The sequence below is a fragment of the Vigna unguiculata genome, chromosome 7 (assembly GCF_004118075.2).
Source record: "Vigna unguiculata cultivar IT97K-499-35 chromosome 7, ASM411807v1, whole genome shotgun sequence".
NCBI classification, from domain to species: domain Eukaryota; kingdom Viridiplantae; phylum Streptophyta; class Magnoliopsida; order Fabales; family Fabaceae; genus Vigna; species Vigna unguiculata.
Window position 1 is genome coordinate 31,269,918 of NC_040285.1, and position 24,287 is coordinate 31,294,204.

The window sequence follows — 24,287 nt, forward strand, 5'->3', positions numbered from 1 at the left end:
TATGATAACTTCCAAAAAGTAATATGTGTTCTATTTTTATTTTTGGAAATTTTAAGAAAAAAGTTAGTAAGCAGTATTACTACTACTTTTAGTAAATTATTGAAATTCTTTCTCTCCCTTCTTTTCCGATCACAGAAGAAGGTTTTCCTTTTTTTTTTTTCTTCTTTCTTGTCTTGATCCAATCAAGGAAGAGGATGGTGATTAAACAATTGAATAATAAACTAATTGATCAGAAAGCGAATAATTGCTCCATTAATTAAATCAGAGAGTGGTTATAAGGTGAGAATCAAGTTAGAATTTAATACATGAAAGATTCTTTACGAAATTATATGTGATAGTTACATGTATGGCCTCCTTTTTCAGTTTCACCAATCTGCACTCATCTATTCTTGTATACATTTTTTTTAACTTTAAAAAACTTGAAGTTTGATTCCTCTAATTTGAGGGACCACACCTTAAAATGCAGTAACAAACCTTAATTTAAAAAAAAAAATATAATAAATCAAACATATATTTAACAAAATTTAAAACCCTCATAATTTGAAATGTTATTTATTTACTCAATGGTTATTTTTATATTTATCCTCTAACATACATTCATGTTATTCAGCACACTTTTTTTAGTAGTTTTATCATATAATTTTAGAAAACTATTTTTGAAAAGAAAAGAACAAAATAAGTCTGATAACTGTATTATTCATAGAAGTTGAGTTGTACTTGAGTGATGTCACACCTTCCCATATTTTTCCACTTGGGTTGAGGATCATTCATTCCAGTTTTTAGTAAGTTTGACAAAAGGTTATTAAAATTCTCAATGAATCTCTAACAAATGTGACGAAATATAATTTAGTGATTTTTGTTATTCAAATAAAAAAAAAACTATGTATCAGATAGAGAATGATGGAAACTGATAGGTGTGGACCTGATAACTAATCTGCTTTGACTATTGACAATCAACAATCTCACCTCCCCCAAATAGTTTCCTATGGATTTCTTGTTGGTTTAATTTAAAAGATTATTAATTTCTAAATAACTTGTTGTTACTCACAAATAGGTTTGTTATTTATTTATATCAAAATTTTAAAACTATTTCCATATCAATATTTTTCTTTTCTTTCAATCATGACTTTGGAGCAAGAAAAGTGAGAAGTGATTTAAAAAAACATGTTGTGGGTTGCTTTTGTCAGTATGGAGGAAGTAAAGCTGAAAAGGGTGTTGAAATTTTCTAAGACAGGGTTTGGGGGTGATGGGTGAGGACTCAGGAGGAAGTTCTTAGGGAGACAAAGTGGCGGAACCAGAAGCTTTCCTAATATCGATTACAAATAAATCATAGCAAATTTATATTCGGTTCAAACCTTATAATATCATCTTACAAAAGTTTAATTAAAGGTTAAATTAAGTTTAAAATTTATTTTATAATATATTATTAGTTATGATTAGAATTTATTTTAACAAAATTGATTATTTATTGAATTTATTATTTATTATCTGTTATCAAATTGTTCGTTAATATCTAATTATTTATTTAAGATATATATGTTTTAATACGAGTAAAATATTTCGAGATCCCGTATCTAATAAGAGTTGGAGAAACAGGCTTTTGTTACCAAGGCTGAGTTTTTGTAATACTGTGCACTAATAATGTGATAAAAACCAGATAAATGCAATTACATAATAAGTTTGGATTGAATGGGGGGCTTTTAAAATGGACTTTCATACCTTCCAAGAGAACAAACCGATAAACAAGAATTAGTTAACTTTCTCTCTTTTTTTTCAGATGCACTGAAAGTTTTCTGTGTAAGTCTCTATCAAAATCGATTTCCTTCTTTTACTTTGATACACTTTCAATGTGTGTTAACATGAAAGTATGAAACTTTGGAGAAATTTCCTGCTAGAAAGAGTCTATATTTCTAGAAGAAAAACTCTCAACCACTAGTGCCTTTTTATTCAAACAGACCCATGGTTTTGACACTCGATTAATTTAATCACATCAAATTACATTCAATAATTTAAACTCAATTCATATTTTGTTTTCAACTTACCCAAGAATATGTTTAATTCAACAATGGGAGAAGGGATGACATTTTAGAAGTGGGAACACGAATGGAAGGGAGAGGTGGGATGTTTTTAGTAGAAAATTGTGTGCGGTAGAATGGAGAGAAATTTTAATGGAAAAAGAGGCAAAATAATCTTTTTCTCGTTTGGTTCTCAAGAAAAGAAAATGTTAAAAGAATAATATTTTTTTATCCATATTCTTGTAATTTTGGATTTAAAGGATAAATAAAATTACTTTTATCAATATACTTAAAATATTTTAACTAACCTCCTCTTTCTTCCTCTTCCAATATTGAAGGGGAACACAACATAGAAGAGAAAGAAATTTGTTCTCCTAAAAATTGAACTAAACAAAAAGGTTTCAAAAAACCCCTTCTTCCATCCCCTCCATTTTCTTCTATCACTGTGTAAGATTAACACACTAAAACATGTTTCCCATCATCAAATCCAATCTCAGTTTAAAATTATCAAATCTAGAGATAAATCTACGACAGACAAAATCTTGATGACCAATAAATAGTCAGTTCGGCATTTAAAGTAAAAACAGTCCAGATTAATGGAAGAATTAAGAGTGTATTTTGCCACAAAAAAATCTCTTCCCAAGACAACTAAAGAGAATACAGAGAATCACCTTAAAGTACATAACAAATAAAAACCATTATTTTTACACCAAGCTTAGTTGCTAACCTAATGAAACTATATATACATGTTTCATCTTAAATGATCGCCATTAAATGAGAAACGATTTGCAAGAGGAACCCCAACAGTGCTATTTGAATAGGGTCTTGAAACCTCATCACCAAATGGCATCTGTGGTGTTGCATTTTCATAAGATGGATTGATGGGAAACGTGGGATACGAGTATTTACTGGAAGAGAGTGGACCTCCGTTTGAGAAAGGGTCAAAAGGGGACTTATTAGAACTAAATCTTGACCCATTTTCCAAGTATCGGGTGGAAAGAGCTTGATCATCAGCAGATAGGCTCAACATTGTGCCAGAGTAAGGAGGATTGGTTAAAAACTGACCATCAGAAGTTCTAGACATGGTTCCATTAAGATGATAGTTTGAACCAAATCCAGCAGCTGGATGACGGACATTGAATCTAGCTGTTGCTTCATCAGAAAAATCTGTTGGTAGTCTGAAGAGACCAGAACACCCAATAGGAATGTCAAATCTATCCTCACTTTTACTCACAGAAGGCAACGGTTTAGCAGTGTACCCACCCTCTACTACTGGCAATCTATTGAGTTCCTGTTGTAGGGATATTCTAGCTTGTTTAAGAGATTCAAGAACACCATCGAATTTGTGAGTTTGTTCGCGAGTAACTAATGCATAGAGATCCATTTTGTTTTCTGAAGCATCATTTTGGTGCTGGACACCATGAATATCAGTTGGAAAGGAACGAGTAGGCCTGAGATCAGAATAACTATGCCTACCTGGATCTAGATGGCTCGTATCAGAAGACGGAGATTGGCCATTTACCAAGCTCTCATTCTGATTTTCCTTCAGTGGGGAGTGTGAGTTTTCTTGACCAAGCAAATCAGAAGTGCTAAAAGTGGTGCTTTTCTGGTTTCTGTAACCATCTGTATCATCATGTGTTTTTGGCATAATTTCTCTGTCCCCAGCTTTGAATTTTTCTTCTGATAAGCAAACACCTCTTGGTTCTCCTTTGCTCTCTTCAGCCTTTGAGGTAACCACCTTAGCAGCATATGGAATCTGAACCTTGCCTTCATCTTTATCCTCAGTCATATCTGACTGATTGCCCGGATCACATGAATCCTGAATAATTTAGGGTCCAAAATAAGTTTGACACTTCAGGTGAATTTTACATGGAATTAGAAAGCAGTAAATAACCTATTTTGAATAATAAAATCATTAGATGCACAAGGTTAATAGAAAAAAATAACATGAACTACCTGTTATTACTTGTTTAATACAGTGGAAGCATACATATTAAAAATCGGACACATAATAGACAACAAACACTCTACCTCAAACATTTTGATCAAACCGAGATTCATACATGTGTTTCATTCAATTCGTTCTCTACATCCTTTTTGAAAAAGAAATGTCTTACATAGTTTTGCATGTGAGCTTACTTTAATCTTTGGATAAAAAACAGTTTTCCTATCTGTTATTTAAGAAGTACTTCGGTACTTGTTATTTTTGGTCGGAGAGGACAGGAAATTGAGAGGATGGTTAAGTTAGTGTGTTTGGTGAGAGAAACAGGGAAGAGAAATTAAAAAGTGGTCTAAGCAACATTTTTCTACTCTATTTTTAACTCATTTTTAAGCTTCTTTATATCCCTCTCCTCATTTGTTCTTTATTTCTCTTCAACCAAAGACATTTAATTTTTTATTTTATTTCTCACTTACTTCTACTCACCAAATTTATTTCCACCTACTCTTTCTCCCTTCTCTACCAAACAGACCATATATGACAACCACAAAATACATTGGTCAAAATAAGAGATACAAGACTCATCTTCAACCTTCAGCATTAACTTTCGTTAAAACATCCATAGGATTATTTGGTCAAGAGCTTTATTCAGTAAACTACACTTCTAATTAAATTTGAATTTAACAGATATTTAACGTCAAACTATAGCCGCTAATTCTGTTTTAATGTCAAACTATGCCGAAAATCATTTCTACCTTCCTGCAATTTCATAAATGCAACAACCAAACACCAAGTTTCAAGAAAAAACACTTAGAATATAGTAAGTCTAGGCGAATCATACATACTGGTGTTGTGCTGTTATTCTCTCTAAATTTCTCCTCCCATTCTCTTTGAGCCTTCTCCATTGCTTCATATTGGTCAATAAGTTGGGCTTGGTGTTCAATAGCCTTCTCCATTTCCTTCTCTCTTCCATATCCATCTATGTGACGATTTTTGCTAAGTAGGTTGGCCTCTGATCCATTCTCTTCTTGAATTTTAGATTCTATTTTAAGAATGTCAGATCCACCATCTTGGAAATTTGGAAATTCTTCAGAAGAGGATACAAGTTCATTTACTTGGCAGTTAACTTGGACAAACTTGTCTCTAGATTCTTCCATAACTGACCTGGGAAAACACAGCATATTTATCAACTTCACAAGCAATTAGGAAGACAAGTGTTACAAGAGAAGAAACATGCAAATTACATTCAGGGGTTATTCATATATGAATTTGGAGCAGATAGGACAAGACTATCAAAACTAAAATAATAAAACACTGTCAAGCAGAGAATTTATCTGAGACACTTCCTTAAAAGATGTAAAACAAAAAGGAGGGATCAATAATTTATCAAAATAACACCAAGTTTACAGGCACAGTTTTTCTAAAAATCAGTTTTCATTGCAAGACAGTAATTGAGCAACCACAGGTATTATATAACCCTAGAAATTTAGAGGCCCAAAGCCTATGAGTTGGAACCAAGTCTAAACTAGAAACAAGCAGATTTTTTGTTATTTGTCGGTTACCTCACATACAGACAATAAGAACAATAAGAACAACAAGCAGGAAAACAGCATTGTTCTCTGTGGAACATAGTCACATAAATGGAGATAAAAACAAATTTGATCAGAAAGAGTAAAGGTTATGACTTACCTGGGTTGTCGATGTCTTATCTTGCGACATGACTTTCCTAAGCGGTGCTTTGGTGAAGAACTAAAAGATGAAAAACTGCTTTGCCTCCTCACATTAGTAGTCTTGGTCTTGCACTTTTCAAGAGAATGGGACAAATCATGGCGTCCTTTCCATGACAAACTTTTACTGGATCCTAGTGAAGAATCTACATTGGAACCAGACATTTCATCTGACCCATGTTGTCTTCCTTTTGAGTTCATAGGCCCCTCATCCTCTTTTGAACAGTCATTACTCATACTAGAATCAAAAGGATTTTCAAGGTCTGAGCCTGAATCAAATTCATCAGAAACACCACTTATCCCTTGATTCTCCAAAATGGCAAGAACATCAGCAGTGGCCTTCTCTGCCATCTTCCTCTGAAGAATCACCATCCTTAGTTGTTCCTCCAATTCCATGACCTGATTGAAATAGTGGAGAAACATTTAGTGCCAAAAAGGGAGCATTAAAGGCCAGTTTGGGTACAAAGCTAAAAGAGCTTTTCAGAGCTTCTGTACTGAAAGAAAAAAGAAGAAGAAAAGAACTCTATATTTCTTGCAGAGAAGTTCTCCCCTTCTAACCTGTATCCAAATAGGCCCTAAAAAAGGTCAGGCATGTTTGACTACATAATATAGGAAACTTAAACTTAACATACCTTTTTTGCCAGTTCATCGGCTCTCTGTCTAGCACTTTTTGAGATGGACCTTTCAGAAAGCAATCTTGCGCGCAGGAACTCAATAGTCATTGCAGTTGAATCCTCCGTACAGGAAGCAATCCTAAGTGACACACATTTAATTAATACAGTTCAAAAAATATCTGATAGAGAAGAAAAATAAAAGAAATCTGATTGTAATGCTAAGTCAGTATTGAAAAATCCTAAATAACTATTCCTTAATTTATGCTGACTAAATTTGGAGGGAGGAAGGGCCTTCAAGATGACTTGTTATAAACTTATATCCTTCCTTCCTTTATTTCCTCTCAGTGCCTTGCCTTGTTCCAATCTCTCTCTCTCTCTCTCCCTCTCTCTCTCTCTCTCCAGCTAAAGAAAAATAACAATGAAGTTCAATAACAAAATGAAAATAGAGGAGTTCAAACACATTAAATAGAAAGAAAAACAGTCCTTCTCCCCAGCCAAAGAAAATGTCCACTTATTTTAAGACTATTTTCCTTAAGGAAAATGTCCTAAAATATGCTATACCCAGAATTTAGCAAACAAAAAAGCTGAATGTGGTATTCAAGTCATGAGACTCTCCCACCCAATAAGCTAGCATTTTGGGGGATGAGCTCTCTTCATGGATTTGTAATGCAAGAGCATAAGAAAAGTAAATAATTATTAGCAGAGTTATCTTAAAATTTGTAAAGCTGGACTAGATATTGAACTAGTAAAATATCTGGTTCATGTTGGATGGTATAAGCTGTTGAACAATGGTTGAACAGTGTCTCATATGAGTGTTATTCAGACAGAAGATGGATATATACACATACAGAGGTACTTTTTCCACTTCACATATGGGCTTTATATTCTCTACACCATCAACCATAAGTTTGCGTCCACTTTCAGCTGGGAAGTAAACTAGGTTTCTATTCTAACAGTCTCTGACAGTTGTAACTAGCTGACTTATGTAGGGTTACGTTTGAGACTGTAGAAAGAGAAAAAGAATAGATGGGAGAGATGATCAGAACTGTGTCTATGGATAACGCAACAGAACCCATTTTATATAACCTGATTACGATAAATACAAATAATTATATGATATTCTATTCCTAGATACATGAAATGACATACCTTTAAATCACATTCCAATAAATCTGATTCCAATCAGATATTCCTATAATTATAAAGATCCTTAACTATCTATGGAAATAAATCAAAGTATTAAAGAAGAATAAATCCTAAGAGATTATCCAAGATGTTCTAAAATATTCTATGACAATGTCATTATATTTCTAACAGACTTTAAGCTCTCATCATTCGGAGACACTAGTTTCAATTTACTAATCAGAGCTTCTACTGCAGATTTGGATCTCTCTCCCTGACTACTTCACGTTCTTACATTTTCTCTGTTTCTTTCCAGCACAGTTTGTCAGATTATGGTGAATTGGATCAACCAGACAGGTTTTGAATAACTGGTCTCAAGCTATTTTAGGGCCTGTTAGTGTGCTTTTAAAATAAAAGGTGCTTTGAAATTAAAAGACATATTTAAAAAATCTATAAGTACAGAAGTTTTTCTAGTTTTATTAAGCTTAAACAAACAAGCCACCAATATTGGTAGCTTCAAGTAAATGACAATGGGTAGAATTTAGATAATATTTATTTTTATTTTATATTCCACAGGCTTATTTATACGTCCAAGGATTCCCAATGTGTTTGGGTTAAAAGTAATATTAAAGAGATTACATTTTGCAATTGGTAATGAGTAAGAGATAGGCCGGAAAATATGTAACCTAGAAAGGCTTAGGTTGCACTATAAAAGAAAAACCTCAACAGTTGTACGGCAGACCTTTACCTTGAGTCATAAATCCATAATTATAAATAACTTTCTTTTCCTGGTTTCTTACAGAAGAAACAGCCCATTCATTGGTTGTGTTTATTAATTGATCATCTCTTAATCCTTGAATCCTTGGTGAAACCCTATCTAGAAGCCTTGAACTACATCAGCTTGTGAGCCATGAAAGCTAGTACCTTTGCTGAGACCAGAGAGTTGGGCAAAGTGGGAGAGGCAGCTTATAAAGGAGTGACCAGGGGAAGGACTATTCTGAGTGCGCAGCTGAAGTTGACCACTGTGGATCCCAAAAATGGAAAGGATACGTAACTTTATGTCCAAAACGAGAAAACATAACATGGTATTTACGAGAAAACATAACATGGTATTTACGCCGTGAGACTCCCCCAGGCTAGTCTCCTGAGATTGCCTTTCCTTACGAATTTGAACTATAATAGACGTGTCCAGAAAATTGGGTTCAAACTTGAATTCCGAGGATAGATGAAGTCAATTAGTCCTAGAGTTCCAAAATTTTGAGGAATGAATCCCAGAGAAGAGAGCATTCTCACCCATCTGCAGGTAACAATTAACTACTCGCGGAGCCAAGACAAATGGAACCCCGACTACGCCCTAGAATTAGAAGATTATAATTCTCAAGAACATACCCGATACGTTTCTATAGAGCAACCTCACAGTTAGATTCACAAATCTCAAGTAGATCTTAAACTTTCTCTGGATTACTTCGAATAGTAAAAACATGTCCGAAGAACCAAGCCAAAACTAAAAATATTGTCGGGTCCAACCAAATCATAAAAACAAGAAAAAAATCCTCACGCGTCAAATAACAATTATGGTAAACAATAAATCATACAACAAAGGCACCAAACCACAACCGGTAAACTAAAAACACGAAGCCACTACGAAAACAGGAACACCATCGAACTCCTTCCCATGAAGTAAACGAGAAAAAAAAAAAAAAAACTCCAAAAGCATCAAACACCACTCACAGCCGAAAACCAAAAAAAGAAAGTACAAGGCAAAGCAGTACAAGAAAGAGGGGAAAGACATGGGAAAATCGGAAATACCTCTGATCTTGCGGATCGAGCACGGAGTTTTGCATGATCTTGGGCAAACTACGAAGTCGAAGTGGTGGAGAAGAACCCCAGAAATATGAATTATTGTTAATATGGTGAAATTGAGAGTGATGGAAGAGAAAATAGTTGTGGAGAGAGAGAGAGAGATAGAGAGAGAGAAAGAAGTTGTGGTGTGAGTTAAGGAAGTGAAGAGAACGGAAAGATGGTGGGAAGCATCGAAGGGAGGATCTTTTCTCGATCACCTTCTCCTTCCCACTCTCTCTCTCCTTTTCCTTTTCATTCTTCATAATCAATGTTATTTCGGATTCTATATTGAGAAATTTTAATGGTATTTTTTTAAATGTTTAAATCTACATTTGCTTTTTTTTATTTAATTTGATATTTTTTTTTCAATTAAATTTTTTATTCTCATCAAATTTTAGTTAATTTGATGTTTTTTACTAAACTTTAAATAGTGAATGTTTTTTAACGGTACATGTCACGTGACTTTAGGTGTTTTTGATTTTTTAATTTTTTAAATTTTTTTAATTTCAAAAAAAATATTCAAATCACAATTGTGTTAGCGTCAATACTAGTATTACGTGTCAATTTGTGATTATAATATTTCTTTTTGTCTAATTTAATCTCAAAAATCATTATTTTTGTTCAATTTAATCTTCATTATTTTAGTTTAATTTAGTCTTAATTTTTATTAAAATTGAACAATTTAATTTTTAAACTTGACATTATTATTAATTATTTTTGAAATTTAATTATAAATTATTATATTTAATTATAAATTAAATATAATTTTTAATTCAATTGTTAAATATAATATAATTATTTAAATATTATTAAAATATAATTGTTAAAATTTTAAAAATATATATTAACATTTTTAAAATTTACATTTAAATATAAAATATTTAATATTTTTATTACATTTTAAATATTAAAATCTAAATATTTTATATTTAAATATTAATTTTGTAAGAATATTAGTTTACTTTTCTAAAATATTTTAAATATTTTTAAATATCAATTTTAAAAGTACTTTAAAATATAAATTTTAGAAAAAATATTTAATTATTATATTTTTATAATATTTTAAAAAATAATATTCTATTTAGGAATTAAATATAACAATTTTATTCGATTTATAATTAAATTTAATAATTCATAGTTGAATTTAAAAAATAATTAATAAAAATGTCAATTTTAAAAAAAATATTAATATAATTTGTATAAAATATATTAAATTTTGTGTCAATTTAAAATGAACAAAATTGATTTATTTTAACAAAAATATGAATTAAATAAAAAAATAACGAATATAAGGATTAAATTGAAAAAAAAAATAACACTACCACAAATTAACACATGGCACTAGCATTGACACTACATGTATATTTAAGTCCTTTTTAAAGGTTAAATTTTGGTCCTCATTGTTGTAGTAAAATATTGATTTGGTTCCTTTATTTTTTTTATCTTGATTTGATCCATATTTTGAGCAATTTGATGCAATGGGTACTTTGCCTTAATGGTGTAGTAAGAGCGGGTGTCACGTGTCAGTTCCTAAATTTTTTGAATTTTTATTTTTTATTTATTTTTAAAAAATTTTAAAAAATTGTCGTGTCAAACTGATGTTGTGTCACGTGATAGTAATAGTGTGACGTAGTAGTGACCGTGCTAGGTGTCATTTCCTCATTTTCAATTTGATTTTTGTATTTTTTTTTCTCACTTTAATCCCGAATTTTGTAGAAAGTAAGTAATGTTGTCTTTCTCCAAATCGATTAAAATGAGTAAATCTACCTAATTGGAAGGATGAAGATTAAATTAATCTAAAATTTGAAAATGAACTAATTTCAAAATTCACCGAAAATTAAAGGATAAAAACATATATTTAACCCGTAAAAATATGTTTTATTAAGAAGTTGAATTAATCATACATTCAAACTACTTATATATGATTTTAAAAACATGAACAGTTAATATCTTCAATCTACATTATTTTTTATTTTGTACTTTAGTTTTTTCTTTTTTTTTCTCTATTGTTATCTTCTTCCTCCGGTACATTATCTTCAATCTTCAAAAAATTGATTGGAGTTAAAATAAGGAATTACTTTGAATTCCCTTTGTTGTATTTATTTATATAATCTATTATTATTTTGTTAATTAGTTCACTTCACACCCTGTTCCCGAGTAGATTTGTAAAAGAAGCACAGTGCAGTGGGTTGATCTTGATTTGTATTACTACATCACAGACCTTTGATTAGAACAGAAGGTATTACAAACAAAGCAGTAGAAAAATGTATTATTGGGTTAGTGCTAATTCTTCGGATTTCGCCGGAACCCCTCCCCAACGTCGCAGGTGATGAACTGAGTCATCATGTCGCTTATTCGCTTATTCTCTTTGTTGTTGCTTTCTTTTCGCTTTCTTTTCCATAATCTCAGTCGTTTCATTCGTGTATCATTGTTAGTGGCCACTCCGCTGTTAATATCGGGAAATCTAAGGTTGTCGTGTTTGGAGGCCTTGTCGACAAGAAGTTTCTCAGTGATATCGCTGTCTATGATATTGGTAACGTAATTCCTTTTCTTATTTTCGGTGTTTTCATTAAAATTGAAGAGTTTAATTTTATGCAAAGTTATTAGAATAAAAGTTTTACACTATCCATAGTCTGAAATTATAGCTGACTTACTTTGACTTTCACGATAGTTATTGGAAAAATGACGAATTTATCACAGTGATTTGTGATTGTGGTTCGATGAACATTGGCACAAAATTGAACTCTTCATTCGTTTAACATATTTTAGAGGCCAAGCAATGGTTTCAGCCTGAGTGCACTGGAAGTGGGTCAGATGAGCATGTAGGTCCCAGCCCTCGGGCTTTCCATGTCGCTGTTTCCATTGATTGTCACATGTTCATCTTTGGTGGTCGTTTTGGAAGTCAGAGGTTTGTGTTGCATCTCGGTGTTTTTGTTTTTCTTTCATAACTATAATGTATGGTATAATTCATGGTGTTTGAATTTTACAGGTTGGGGGACTTTTGGGTTTTGGATACTGGTATGTAAGACATTTTATGTGGTCATTGTTGAGCTCATATTGTGAGGGAAATTTCTGACATTTTTGGGACTTTTGTTTTGGCATGCTGGCACTTGGAATGAATAATGCTGCTCCAGACATATGGCAATGGTCTGAACTAAGTGGATTTGGAGACTTGCCATCACCTCGGGATTTCGCTGCAGCTTCGGCTGTTGGAAACCGAAAAATTGTTATGTGAGATCTATAGTGTTTAATTTGACGTTTTCTTTATGCTAATTAGATTGAGTTGGAGTAAATCAAAACATGTAATGAGGTGGATTCTGTTTGATGCAGGTATGGTGGATGGGACGGAAAGAAGTGGTTATCTGATGTTTATGTCTTGGACACTAGTATTTTTCTAATACTAATTTTTATCACCTATTGTCTAATTACCTCATTATCCAATTGTAACCAAGTATAACATCTTTTTCTTCATCTCTTAGTTTCGCTTGAGTGGATGGAGCTCTCAGTTTCTGGAACATTGCCACAGCCCAGATGTGGGCATACTGCCACTATGGTTGAAAAACGATTGCTTGTATATGGTGGAAGAGGTGAAGTGACACAGTTCTCCTTGTTCAGACGTTGATCTGATTTTAAGATTATAGTCTTTTTATTTAAATAGAAAGAACACATTCTGGTGTTACTAGGCAATTTCCGTGTGTCAAAGAGCGGGAGAATATTTATTCTTTTCCCTATTTGTTGTTTCTTTTTATATATTTGAGTGTCAGCCTTAATAGAAGAGTGTGTCTTAATTTCTCAAACAATGATCAATTTGTGCCACTTGGTGGATTTCCTCACTTTCACTATCATTTCAGTTTTAGGAAGTAGTTTTAATATAATAATCTGGGAGCAAGGTTTAGCTCTTCATTTTTGGTTTAAATTAATGGGCAAGATTGGTGAAATTTTAAATTAGCACGATGGTCACGAAGTAATGTTGAAGATACTCAATTTTTTTAATGAAACTATTAAAATTGAACTCGTGAAGTGTTAGTTAATTTTTTCTATATTCAAAGATGCACTGCTGTTGGATTGCTAAACTGCATAAAACTTATCCAAAAACCCATTCCATAGTCTATTTCTTTCTCTGACACACATGATGTTAGAATTAGTTTTGAATGTGAAACTTTTCTTCTTCTCTAACTTGCATGTAAATAAATACCTGCTCTGAATTGATGAAAGGGGCATACATATTGATTGCTGTAATGCCAATTTGAATTTGTTATATCTGAAATGAGTGCTATATCCTGACTTTAACAGGAGGAGGCGGACCTATTATGGGTGATTTATGGGCTTTGAAGGGCCTAATTGAAGAAGGTATGCATAATTTGCCATCTTTATAATTGAATTATGTTTGCTTTTTTCTTTTTTCGTTGCTTGCTGCTAGTTGTTATTATCATGTATTTCCTTTTCTTGAGGTCAGGTGCTGTATCTTCCTTTCATGGGAGATTTGTGTATTTTATTCTACTTTGAATCTGTATTTTAATTTTGCAATTGTCATAACAACAACATTCCTCTTCTTTCATGTCTATTAATAGAAAGAACGAGAGACATAAGATGAATTCCGTGTGCCTCAATTACACAACAAAGACTATTCTATGTGTTAGGAGTTATAAATACTAGTTTTGTGGTTACATAATATCTTAGAACACACAAATACCTTTTTCACATTATTTCTATCAATTTCTGATATATTAAACTATGTCCAATAAGAACATAATATCCTAAAGAAGAATGTCTATTTCCAGTGTAGTTGTAAACTTCCTATGAAAAGGGGTCCTAACTGCTGGCACTCAGAAGTTGTAAAAACTACCTTACAACTGTATTCTTAGTTATTGTTTTTAAAGCTTATCCTATCATAAAAAAATGAAAAACATTTTCTGCCCTTGCTATCCAACCTTGTGGGTCATTCCCTTCAAACGTGGACAACTCCACCCTTTTAACCCAAGTATGAGGTGGTTCTTCCTCCTCTTTGTTAAATCCATTACTGTTGATGTCCTCCTCTTTCCTTTTCTCGTCACCATTGATTTACTTTTCTCCTCTATCTTACTCTTTCTTTCCTTTCTTGATTTCAAAAAGCAGTTCCTTTGTTTCTCTCATGTCTGGTATGGTTTGTTTTACCAGAGTCATGTCTGTTTCAACTCTGCAATCATCTTCCTCTGTCTGCTAGCCCACTTCTTCAAAACCACTCACTGTGCTTCGCATTATGCTACTCAGAGATCCAGCAAGTTGGCCAAAAAATGTTAGGAATCAACATTATTTTCAGAGAAAACAAAGAAAAGTGAATCTGAACTTCTCTAATTTCACCAATCATACAACAAAAGATACAAAGGAGAACTCTCCTTCCCACTAGATTAATCCAGTTGCAAAACTCAATTGTCTGAAAAATTGCCCCCCTTCCCCCTAAACTTCCTATAAAATGGGGTCCTAACTGCTAGCAAACACTGAGCTATAAAAACACTATACAACGGCATTTTTAGTTATTGCTTCCACACCTCCTCCCATAATAAACTTGCAATCCTTTCTTATTGTCAACATGCTGTATTTGCTTCTGTATCAAGTAGCTTCTTAATAAGATGGGTTATGTACTTATAATGCACATATGCTTTCTTTCTCGTCTTTAATACTATTTCTTATACTAAGAAATATTTAGTTCTTGGTAGCTTCTAAATAAGATGGGTTATGTACTTACAATGTGTATTTGTTATGGAGGAAAGAGAATGAAGCACCTGGATGGACTCAATTAAAGCTTCCAGGTCAAGCACCTTCTCCCCGATGTGGCCATACAGTTACGTCTGGAGGACATTATGTAATCTGATTTGCAAAATCCCTCTCTTTCTAGTTCTGTTATCTTTGTAGATTGCTTCCTTTATTTTTATTTTTTTTACTGCCAAATATGGATTTCTGTACTGTTCCCACTTTATCCTCTAATATAGTGATCTACATTTCAATATCATTATCATCATTCTTTTTTTATGGTGGGTTGGAGGTGACAAAGATTGTCAATTTTGTGTATTTGAGAGTTGTTGAAGGCTAGCAGCTTCCTTTTGAAATTAATGGTATTTAAAGGGAGGTATTTCATGAACATGATGGAGATTGTGGACTAACTGTTTAGTGCTAGGGTTTTAGAATTCTCTCAACTACTTTTTCTAGTTATGGGTATACCGGGAATATGATCCTCTCCCAGTGTTTTCTACCTTACCTAGTTAATTTAAGGTAGAATGTTCACTAGAAGGGGCTTTGGTTGCTGAATAGCCCCGGTGACCAGCGAACACGTTGATTGTTGGTCTAGGTTACTTAGGTTTAAAGAGCTGCATGAACTTGTTTATTTCAAGGGATATAAGATTTCCTTTATATGGTACTAGGAAGTTGGTAATCTTTGTTCTCCTTTTACATCTTTCCTTAATGATAAATTGTCTGCCTTAATTGTCTTGTGACTTTTGTCTTAGATTCATATGTGTGCTCTTGTTCAAGAGTATCAAATGTTTGCTTTTAATGAAGTTTTACCAGTCAGAAAGAAGTTTATGTTTATAAAATTGAATTATAAGATCAAATAATATTACATTATGGTTGATGTCATCAAATAATTTTTTATACTGTTGTGATTCCCCTTTTCCCTCTAAATTCTTTAATATGTCTTAATCCCTAGTCAGAATTGCATAAATTTACTGTTTTAACCTGAAATCCTGTCATTTATCTACTTATTTTATATTTGTTGGAGAGGGTTTTACAGTTGTTGATGTTTGGAGGACATGGGACTGGTGGATGGTTGAGTCGTTATGATATCTATTACAACGACTGCATTATATTAGACAGAGGTGAGAACTTTCACTATACCTGTTAGTGTATCTATCACACTTGTATTATTAACCATTATAACTGTTGTCTCTGTGTCAATCTATTGTTAAAGCCAACTTGTTAATGATCTCTGGCATCCTTGTACATACATTTCTGACATACAGAATACGGTTGGGGATTTGGCTAAATGCTTTGAGGGAGAAAAACAGATGATGTATGTTAGTTGCATGAGGGAGTCTTTGTTATTTTCATTTTTGTGTCAGTGGAAATCAGAGATTCTGGTTCCTGTTCAGAAGTTCAATTTTATGAAGTTAACCTGTTTATCCAAGGAAAATTAGCTGCAGTTTTTTTTTTTCAATTTATACTATTTTTTAATATCACTTTGTAAGCATTAAAAACTAAAATTTATCAAAATAAATATATGGCTCTCTTCTCAATAATCCAGCATCCCTTGTGTTTTTTGTTCTATAATAGATTAAAAATTCTCATACAACTTATATATCTTCTTTATGATGCGAGCTTCGTGAATCTTCTCGAGTTGGAGAGTTACAAATCTGTCCTTTATTGTTATTAGAACCTTAATGATACTCCATGAAACGTTTTACATTCTTGTTCAAAGAATAGTTTCCGTTTTTAGGTTTTGGATGAGTACCTTATTTTTATAGAAAGAAGCAATAAGCTAATGATGCACAACAATGCCCTTGAATGCAAATTCAGTGTAATTTACATGTTACTTTAATTTTTGCTGAAGTGGCTTGTCTGTAAACTATTATATTCAAATGCATGAGCATAGATGGCACCTTTTTATTTTATTTAAACTATGACAAAGTTCTGCACAAAATCAATGTTTGGTGGCATATACTAAATTCAATTACTTGGTCTGTTCGGTTGCAACAGTTTCAGCACAGTGGAAACGCCTCTCCATAGGCAGTGAACCCCCTCCTGCTAGAGCGTACCACTCTATGTCAGTTGTTGGACCACGGTATCTGCTAATTGGTGGTTTTGATGGGAAAACGACTTATGGTGATCCATGGTGGTTAGTCCCTCAAGGTATTCATTGCTCTATCGTGGTCTACAAATCTATTGCTTTTGTTGTCAAATACTCCTTTTTCAATTGTAGATATTTTCACTGAAAAGCCGTGCAAATAAGGGTAATTAATTTTTTTTGTTTGGCAATGAGTTATTTCTTGGAGTACTGTTTTTGAGTTGAATGGAAGGAATATTCTATTCTTTGAACTTTCTATTTTCTTGTACTGTAATTTAATACTCAATCCAGAATCTTCCTCTCTAGAAATGCTTGTTTTTTAATGGAGAAGTTTTATTATAAAGCTGAAACCTTTCAACCTTAGATGAAAAGAGTAAAAAGAACCTAACTGCTCAGAGGCTAAAAGTGGCATCCTAAACTCTCACTTCTTTTGCATGTTTCACAGAGGACCCAATTGCAAATAGATTAACTGCAGCTCCACCCAGAAATATTGCTGAAAGTAAGGAATTTGCTTTTAACGATGATTTTCAACCTCAACTAAAGGTATTGGTTAATCTTGTTTTGTTCACACATCTCTCTTTGCGATCCATCCTATATTTGTCTTATCTAGTGAGTTTTTTTTTTTTTTTAGATGTGTTGAACATAGAAAAAAAATGTCTTAACTTCTTGGTGCTTCTCTTTCTTCTTAATATTTCTTTTAATTTAAATAGAATAGTCATAATTTCAGTTAAAGAAGAAAATTAGTAAATAATATTAGCTTACTAAGCATTTCTGTTGATATATAGTGGAGCATTGTTGTAGTCAATACTCACTAGTCACTTCTCTAGGTTACTAAATGCTTAATTTTGCTACTGTGCGAAGTATCAAGACTTTTGAGTTCCTATCTGTTGTTTTTAATCTTTAAAATGCTTTTCATTTAACATAGTTTTCCACATCACAATCTCGTCTTATTTTGATTTTGTTTAAAGAACAAATCACTTAGGAAAGAATAGAATCGTAGAATCAGGAATTTTCCTATATAGATGAAAGAAAGACAGCGGAAAATTTAAATGAGTCAACTCAAAGAGCAACCCAATTTTCACAAATATGAAATAGAAACATCCTTAAAAGAAAAGCAGGATCGCATAATGAGGCTAAGGCAAGTCTATCCATTTTCCAATAAAAGTTATGGAGGAGAGCATTAATGCTAAAGGATCCAGGAATTATGTTTCAAACACTTTTATTGACAGAGCACAATGTGCAAAAAATGGACAAGTGCTTCTTTCTCGCTGGGATGCCTCTAATTCTTTATTGAAATGTATTCTACGTTCAGTCTTAAGTATTCATATCTGTAGTAAACCCAAAAAACGGCCTAGCTAATTTGTTAATTGTGATGTTAAAAGGAAGGAAACAGTTATGATAAATTGATAACAAAATAATTACATACTTGGGTTTGTGTCTTGGACTCTTGGTGGTCAAGGTTTTTGTGAAAAATTAAATTTTAAAAGATGGGGAGATAGTGAGGACCAACGAAGATGAATATGAAAGCATATGTTGATAAAGACAAATCTATCTTTGATGATGTTGGAAATGGCAGCTATCGGTTGGAGTTAGTAAAACAAGTCGAAATAATGCTAGGAGCCAAACCACAGGCTAATATGCAGAGTCATCATCAAAAGGCACCAGCTGCATATGTTGAAAATGACTGGGAAACAAGTGGAGATGAAATGGAAGTGTTGACAGCTGCGGAATTGAATCTAATGATGAGTTCGTGGATGTACTCTTGGATTGATTTCTCTTGTGATGGTATTAGCGACCAAGGGTTCCCTAACATACAGAAGTTGTTTGTTTGTGTCTTTTTGTTGAGCTTTTTCTATGGCTAGGATATTTATGATTTTTATTGTGATCTTATAATTTATATCTTATTATCATGTTCATCACTTTACCACTTTAATGTTTTTTTTTTTTACTGTGTTAAGCACGTGTAACTAACTTTATAGTGAAGAATTAATTTAAAATGTTCAAATAACTTTTTCTTCTCTTTATCATTTCTTTTTTATGGTGAGGTGCTTTTTTGGGCACTCCAAAGGCAGTATCCCCTCCCCCCAAAACACAGTTTTTTCGTTTTTATTATTTGCCAATTCTTCTTTTTTGTCATGTCCTTTTAGTGGCACTGGCATGACAATCTTGGATTTCATTTGTGAATTCTAAGTAAAATTTGAACACATTATACTCCTTGATTAATTTATTGCTGACACCTTTGTCAGGAAAGCCAAACAGAGAAATTTCCTTTCTCTGAACTACAAAGACGGTTGCAAATATCAGTTTCCAGTTCCAGCCTTGAGATTGTAAATGAGTTCGAAGATAAAGAGCTGCTTGAAGTAGCATCAAGATTAGCAGGTGAAAACGTTTCTACTAATTCACTGGTAATATTCCCTTACTTGCATGAAAATTTTCTGTAAGTCCAAATCATCGTGATTTTAGTTGAAATAGTATTTCATTTTCGAACAAGGCGATCTTAACAATTCGTAAACACTGGAGAAACTCTGAACCAAATATGGTTAAACTCAAAGAGCTTGGACCATTGCTTCGGGATTACCAACGTCTCATATATAGGCACTATCTGTAAGAGCTATATCTTTCATCCAATTCTTTCTATGATGTTTTTGCATTTGGTCTCTGTCTGCAAAACTTGACGCCTCTTATTCTCAGCAAAATTTGGGGCAGATTTTTATACATGCTTATTTATTACTATTTTTCTTTGGTATTCCTGTGCAATTGATCACACAATATCTACTCTCTAAGTACCTACTGGCCTAATTTGCTACCTGCTATATTCGCATTGAAGTTGCTAGGTAGAATTTTCTAAAATTTATCAATCTGCTGGCAATCTTTGTTAAGGTTGCTTGAGCAAATCCTTGAAGAGTGGATCTTGAAAGAAATTGATGCCAAGAATTGTTTTGATCGAAAAAAACAAAGAATCTTGATACCCGCGCACATTAACGTGTTTATATCTGTTTATGAATGATCCCTTTTTCTTTATGAACATGAGTGGTGAATAGTTTGGCTTATGTTGCTTGTTGGTTTAACCTCTTTAGAGAAAGGAATGCATCTGTTCAGAAGCCTGGATTTGGTGAACACGTGCTGCATCAATTTTACCACGTCAAAAATGCTACTCAGGTATATTTTTGTAGTTAATGGATATTCCCTTTTACCGGTGTTTTTGTTTCTCCTTGGATATTCCTTTTTACTTAAAAAATATTCTGGAAATATATTTTTGATATTTTCCTTGGATATAGTGATACCAAAATCATAGATATTTTTCTTGGACATGCTTTATCAAAACTATACGGTAAAAGTGATATTTCAGTAGTAATATTCTGAGTACCATAAAAGTATTATCAAAACTATATGCCAGTGGCACTGATTTGAAAATTGAAACTAGGGTACATATCAGGTTGTCTGGTATTGCATTTTTGGTATATATTGTTGCAGAGACTTTATTTTGGTTGAAGTCTGTGATTGATTACATTAAATACTAGAGTTACTCTTGTAACACTATTATATAACTTCTGTCAATTTTTTTATGTTTAACTACACAACTTTTTGTTTTCTCATTGTCTTCTGCTATTCCCATTGCAGTTGCGCATGGACGATATTCCAAAACTTTTGGCAGAGTATAAACAGCTACCTGTATGAAGAATACTTGTTGTATGAACAATTTCTAACTTACACTGAACGAAAAAACATGGTTCCCAAATAATACATTATTTTATGTACATTAACCTTTTAATATCTATTATCAACATTTCAATAATTTTTTTCCATACTTTGGCGCATTCAGCCTCTAAAGTTAGCTAATTGAACATTATATATATTTTAACACTTTTTTGAGAATAAATAATATATTAAATTTGTAAGGGTAACGTCTGTTATGGTTTATATTATTTGTACTGCTACACATGAACATATCTAAAGATCTAGGAGTGTAAGTGATATGCTAAATTTGGTCTAATTTTTTGCTTAATTTAGTTTTGGTTACAATTTTGAAACTCTTGCATACTATTTGTTATCTCGATATACACAAATTTTAATCAAAATATCTAAAAATGTTTATCATAAAATAGTATTTCATTTGTTAATATAGAGAAATTTCCCCTTTTTTTTCGTTGTTACGTGCATTTTTATTTTTGAATAGTAAGAATGCAAGTACATTTAAACACACAAAAAATTGAATATACCAAGCTAGTAAACACAACACACCCAGGCATAAGTTATGGTTTCAAAGACAGAGACTCTATTGTCTTGCATAGCTCGTCCAGTTTCTTCATCCTCATTCTTTCACTCTCAGTCAGCATCTATTTATGAAATACCAAATACGGCAACAGATACATGGTTACCAGAACAGTTAAAAAAAGATGACAGGAACAAAAATTAAACTGAAAAAGGGTATACTTTATTTTCTCAAAAATAACAAATTGATTTATCAAATTAAAATTAAAAATTTAGAGAAAATGTACGTGAGAACTTTGTATAAATTAGTTTGTACTTGTATGTTTACCTCAACTAGTGTAGCAACTAGATGAGCCTTCTCTTTGTTTTTTTCGTTGAAAGCTTCCAAGGCTTCTTTACACTCTTTCTCCTATCAGACAACACCAAAGATTAGTTTTCACTCGTCTTTAGCAAACATTATTAAGAAAGTAGTTCCAGAATACAAAACCATCCCATTTTTAACACTTCTGGTTCATGATTTCTTTTCCCTTCAAAACCACGAGTTTAATTGTCGTAGTAAGTATGATTTAACAAGTCCATAAATTTATTATTGTTAGTCTGTGTTAGATAATAATGTAAACAAATTTCAATGTGTTTAGGAAGCAAAAAAATCTTCATATGTAAACTCAGCCTTTAACTAATGAGCAAAATGTACCTTTTTCTGGTAGTTAAGTCCCAGTGGCTTTAAATCTCTGTTAGCCAAGTCAATCTTCTTGCGTAACATTGCAACTTCCTTCCTCATGGGATCATCAAGCACTTCAAGCTCCTAGTAGAGAGTGTGACAATAACAACTCGTGACATATTAGCATAACTTGGATTTAACTTAAAGAACTGAAACTATGTTCTGTCAGCATCATAGTAATAAGAAGTAGAGTTAATGTACAATTTTAAGTGACAACCTGTTTATTTTTGGTTCCTGAAAGTGTTTGTTTGTACAATTTAGACCTCATCTCAGTTAACTTGTTCACATTTTATTTATTTCATCACACACACACATATAAACAAGATGTCACTTTCAGGATCAGGCAAAAGCACCATTGTGGAGTAATTTTTGAAAATTACCGAAATGGATACATTTGAAAAAAAATTATAGATGTGTAAGTTGTGTCATCATTGAGAAGTTGTATCACTATGACACAACTTTAGTGTAAAACATTTTTAAGTTAAAGTTGTCTCAATATGGCATAACTTAGTGTAAAACATTTTTAAGTTAAAGTTGTCTCAATGTGACATAACTTTAGTACAGTACATTTTAAATTGAAGTCGTGTCATGATGACATAGTTATTTTTTGTAGTGTGTTAAAATGACACAACCTCATTTAAAATTCTCTGAACTAAACTCGTAATAGTTTACCACAACTTTAGTATTATAAATGCTTTAAACTAAAGTCATGCCATCTCATATGATCTTGGGATTGAATCTACTAAGAACTCTTTCCCATTACTTTTTTCGGACCATGTTTATATGTCTGCTAATGAAGTTAAAAAAGAAAATGACGTTGTCCATGTCATGAAACTTACTTCCCAAATGTGTGCCAAGCGCCTAGTCTCTTCTTCAGCACGACCAAGTTGGAGTTCAACTTTCTCTCTCACCTCCATTTTTTTCCTCTCAATTTCTTCTTCCTTAGATTGAAACGTGGAGATGGCCAGCTTTGAAATATCCTCATCCTCATACTCTTCTGCTGATAGCCTCCCACTGCTTCCAATGCTGCCAAGGTTCTTCATTTTCTGCATTTCCTCTCTGCTGCTGCAAACTAAGCCCATGTGCTTCCCCACAAACTTGGTCCAATGATTTTGCTGTTGGTTTATTTCAACAAGAGGCCTCTCTGTTGCTTTCACTTCAATACTCTTTCTTCACATTTCAACAACTTCTTCTCTCTTGGCTTCTAAATGCAGTAAAGAGACTCCCAGAAACTCTTTGCCTTTATCAGAAGTCTGTTTCCTTAATAAGTATTTGATGCATTCCAGGAATGTAACTGATCCTGGAGATTTCTTAAGAGGGATACTTATAGTGGCACTCGAGATTTTGTAGTAAAACTGAAAGTATTATGATGTTGCATCCACAATGAACAGCTAAGTGATGATGGATTATGATGTGGTTTTGCATTGTTTGTGAACGGATATGCCTTAGAATCTTTGCTTTTCTCAGAAGGTATTTGCAAAGTTGCAATCTTAAATTCAAAGTCAGATAATGGGTAAGGAAGAATGGAGACTGAATAGGGAAGCAATGTACGTGTTTGGGGTGCCAACTTACGTTCCTTCGTGCATAAGATACATTTGGGAAACTCTTGCCAGGCAAAAACATCAGGTGCATTTTTCTTTAGTTAAAATAATATTTGTTACTATTTTTTTACTAAAGTCTCATATTTATTAGTTTTAATTTATTTCATATTTTTTAAAATATATTACGATTATGTCCATTCCGTTAGTACAATACTAACAACGTTTATGTCACATATCGTGTCATATATCAAGTCATTATCTCAATTTCAATTTGGTCTATATATTTGTTATTTTGATTTCATTTTAATTTCAAAAATTTTCAATTTCATTTCTTCCAAATTTAACTAAATTTAACTTTTATATAAATGTTATAATGATATTTTTATTAAAAATAATATTTTTATTACATATTTTTAACAATATTTAGTTTATTTAAACTTTATTTTAAAATTTTAAATATGTAAATTGATAAATTTGTATTTCAAATATTTGTATAATATTATATATCAATAATTTTTATACAAATGTTAGGGTTGGTTTAAAAATAACAATTTTATAAATTCTAATGTAAAATTTTAAAACAATTTAAAATATAAATTTAAATTAACTTAATATTGTTAAAATGTTTAATAAAAATATCAATGTTAATAAAATATCATTATAACATTTATATAAAAGTTAAATTTGCTTTTAATTTAGAGAGAATGAAATTGAAATATTTAAAAAAAATGAGACTGA

At 32.3% G+C, this 24,287-nt stretch overlaps 3 protein-coding genes across 4 annotated transcripts; 1 reads left to right on the top strand and 2 right to left on the bottom strand.

Annotated features, from left to right (window-relative positions):
- Positions 1-2,586: 2,586 nt before the first annotated feature.
- LOC114191607 lies at positions 2,587-9,521 on the bottom strand. The gene is made up of 5 exons (XM_028080889.1): positions 9,227-9,521; positions 6,314-6,434; positions 5,644-6,080; positions 4,800-5,118; positions 2,587-3,834 (listed from the first exon to the last, which is right to left on the bottom strand). Exons 1-5 carry the CDS (start codon positions 9,259-9,261, stop codon positions 2,767-2,769), a joined length of 1,980 nt encoding a protein of 659 aa, XP_027936690.1. The 5' UTR covers positions 9,262-9,521; the 3' UTR covers positions 2,587-2,766.
- Positions 9,522-11,361: 1,840 nt separating this feature from the next.
- Positions 11,362-20,881, top strand: LOC114192687 (protein GLUTELIN PRECURSOR ACCUMULATION 3). 2 transcript variants are annotated; one of them, XM_028082469.1, is made up of 16 exons: positions 11,362-11,585; positions 11,695-11,792; positions 12,029-12,167; positions 12,249-12,277; positions 12,394-12,490; positions 12,590-12,645; positions 12,739-12,846; positions 13,553-13,609; positions 15,010-15,101; positions 16,014-16,110; positions 16,988-17,140; positions 17,521-17,618; positions 19,322-19,480; positions 19,567-19,679; positions 20,153-20,234; positions 20,697-20,881. In XM_028082469.1, exons 1-16 carry the CDS (start codon positions 11,524-11,526, stop codon positions 20,751-20,753), a joined length of 1,497 nt encoding a protein of 498 aa, XP_027938270.1. In that variant the 5' UTR covers positions 11,362-11,523; the 3' UTR covers positions 20,754-20,881. The 2 variants fall into 2 exon arrangements, with proteins under 2 accessions (XP_027938270.1, XP_027938271.1); XM_028082470.1 differs by having other exon boundaries at positions 16,026-16,110.
- A 337-nt stretch (positions 20,882-21,218) lies between these two features.
- LOC114192539 (RAB6-interacting golgin-like) lies at positions 21,219-23,413 on the bottom strand. The gene is made up of 4 exons (XM_028082289.1): positions 22,848-23,413; positions 21,982-22,092; positions 21,616-21,696; positions 21,219-21,412 (listed from the first exon to the last, which is right to left on the bottom strand). The coding sequence occupies exons 1-4, from the start codon at positions 23,088-23,090 to the stop codon at positions 21,329-21,331; spliced, it is 519 nt and encodes a 172-aa protein (XP_027938090.1). The 5' UTR covers positions 23,091-23,413; the 3' UTR covers positions 21,219-21,328.
- Between the last annotated feature and the right edge of the window lie 874 nt (positions 23,414-24,287).

Excerpts from the sequence above, each read along its gene's own strand:
- LOC114192687 (XM_028082469.1), top strand. The coding sequence starts at position 11,524 with ATGTATTATTGGGTTAGTGCTAATTCTTCGGATTTCGCCGGAACCCCT. Across the intron at positions 11,586-11,694 it reads ACCCCTCCCCAACGTCGCAG|TGGCCACTCCGCTGTTAATA; the intron begins GTGATGAACTGA and ends TATCATTGTTAG. Across the intron at positions 19,680-20,152 it reads CTCATATATAGGCACTATCT|AGAAAGGAATGCATCTGTTC; the intron begins GTAAGAGCTATA and ends TAACCTCTTTAG.
- LOC114192539 (XM_028082289.1), bottom strand. The coding sequence starts at position 23,090 with ATGGGCTTAGTTTGCAGCAGCAGAGAGGAAATGCAGAAAATGAAGAAC. Across the intron at positions 22,093-22,847 it reads GCTTGGCACACATTTGGGAA|GAGCTTGAAGTGCTTGATGA; the intron begins GTAAGTTTCATG and ends ACTCTCTACTAG. Across the intron at positions 21,413-21,615 it reads TAGTTGCTACACTAGTTGAG|ATGCTGACTGAGAGTGAAAG; the intron begins GTAAACATACAA and ends TTTCATAAATAG.
- LOC114191607 (XM_028080889.1), bottom strand. The coding sequence starts at position 9,261 with ATGCAAAACTCCGTGCTCGATCCGCAAGATCAGAG. Across the intron at positions 6,435-9,226 it reads CTCGATCCGCAAGATCAGAG|GATTGCTTCCTGTACGGAGG; the intron begins GTATTTCCGATT and ends TGTGTCACTTAG. Across the intron at positions 3,835-4,799 it reads AGAATAACAGCACAACACCA|GATTCATGTGATCCGGGCAA; the intron begins GTATGTATGATT and ends TAAATTATTCAG.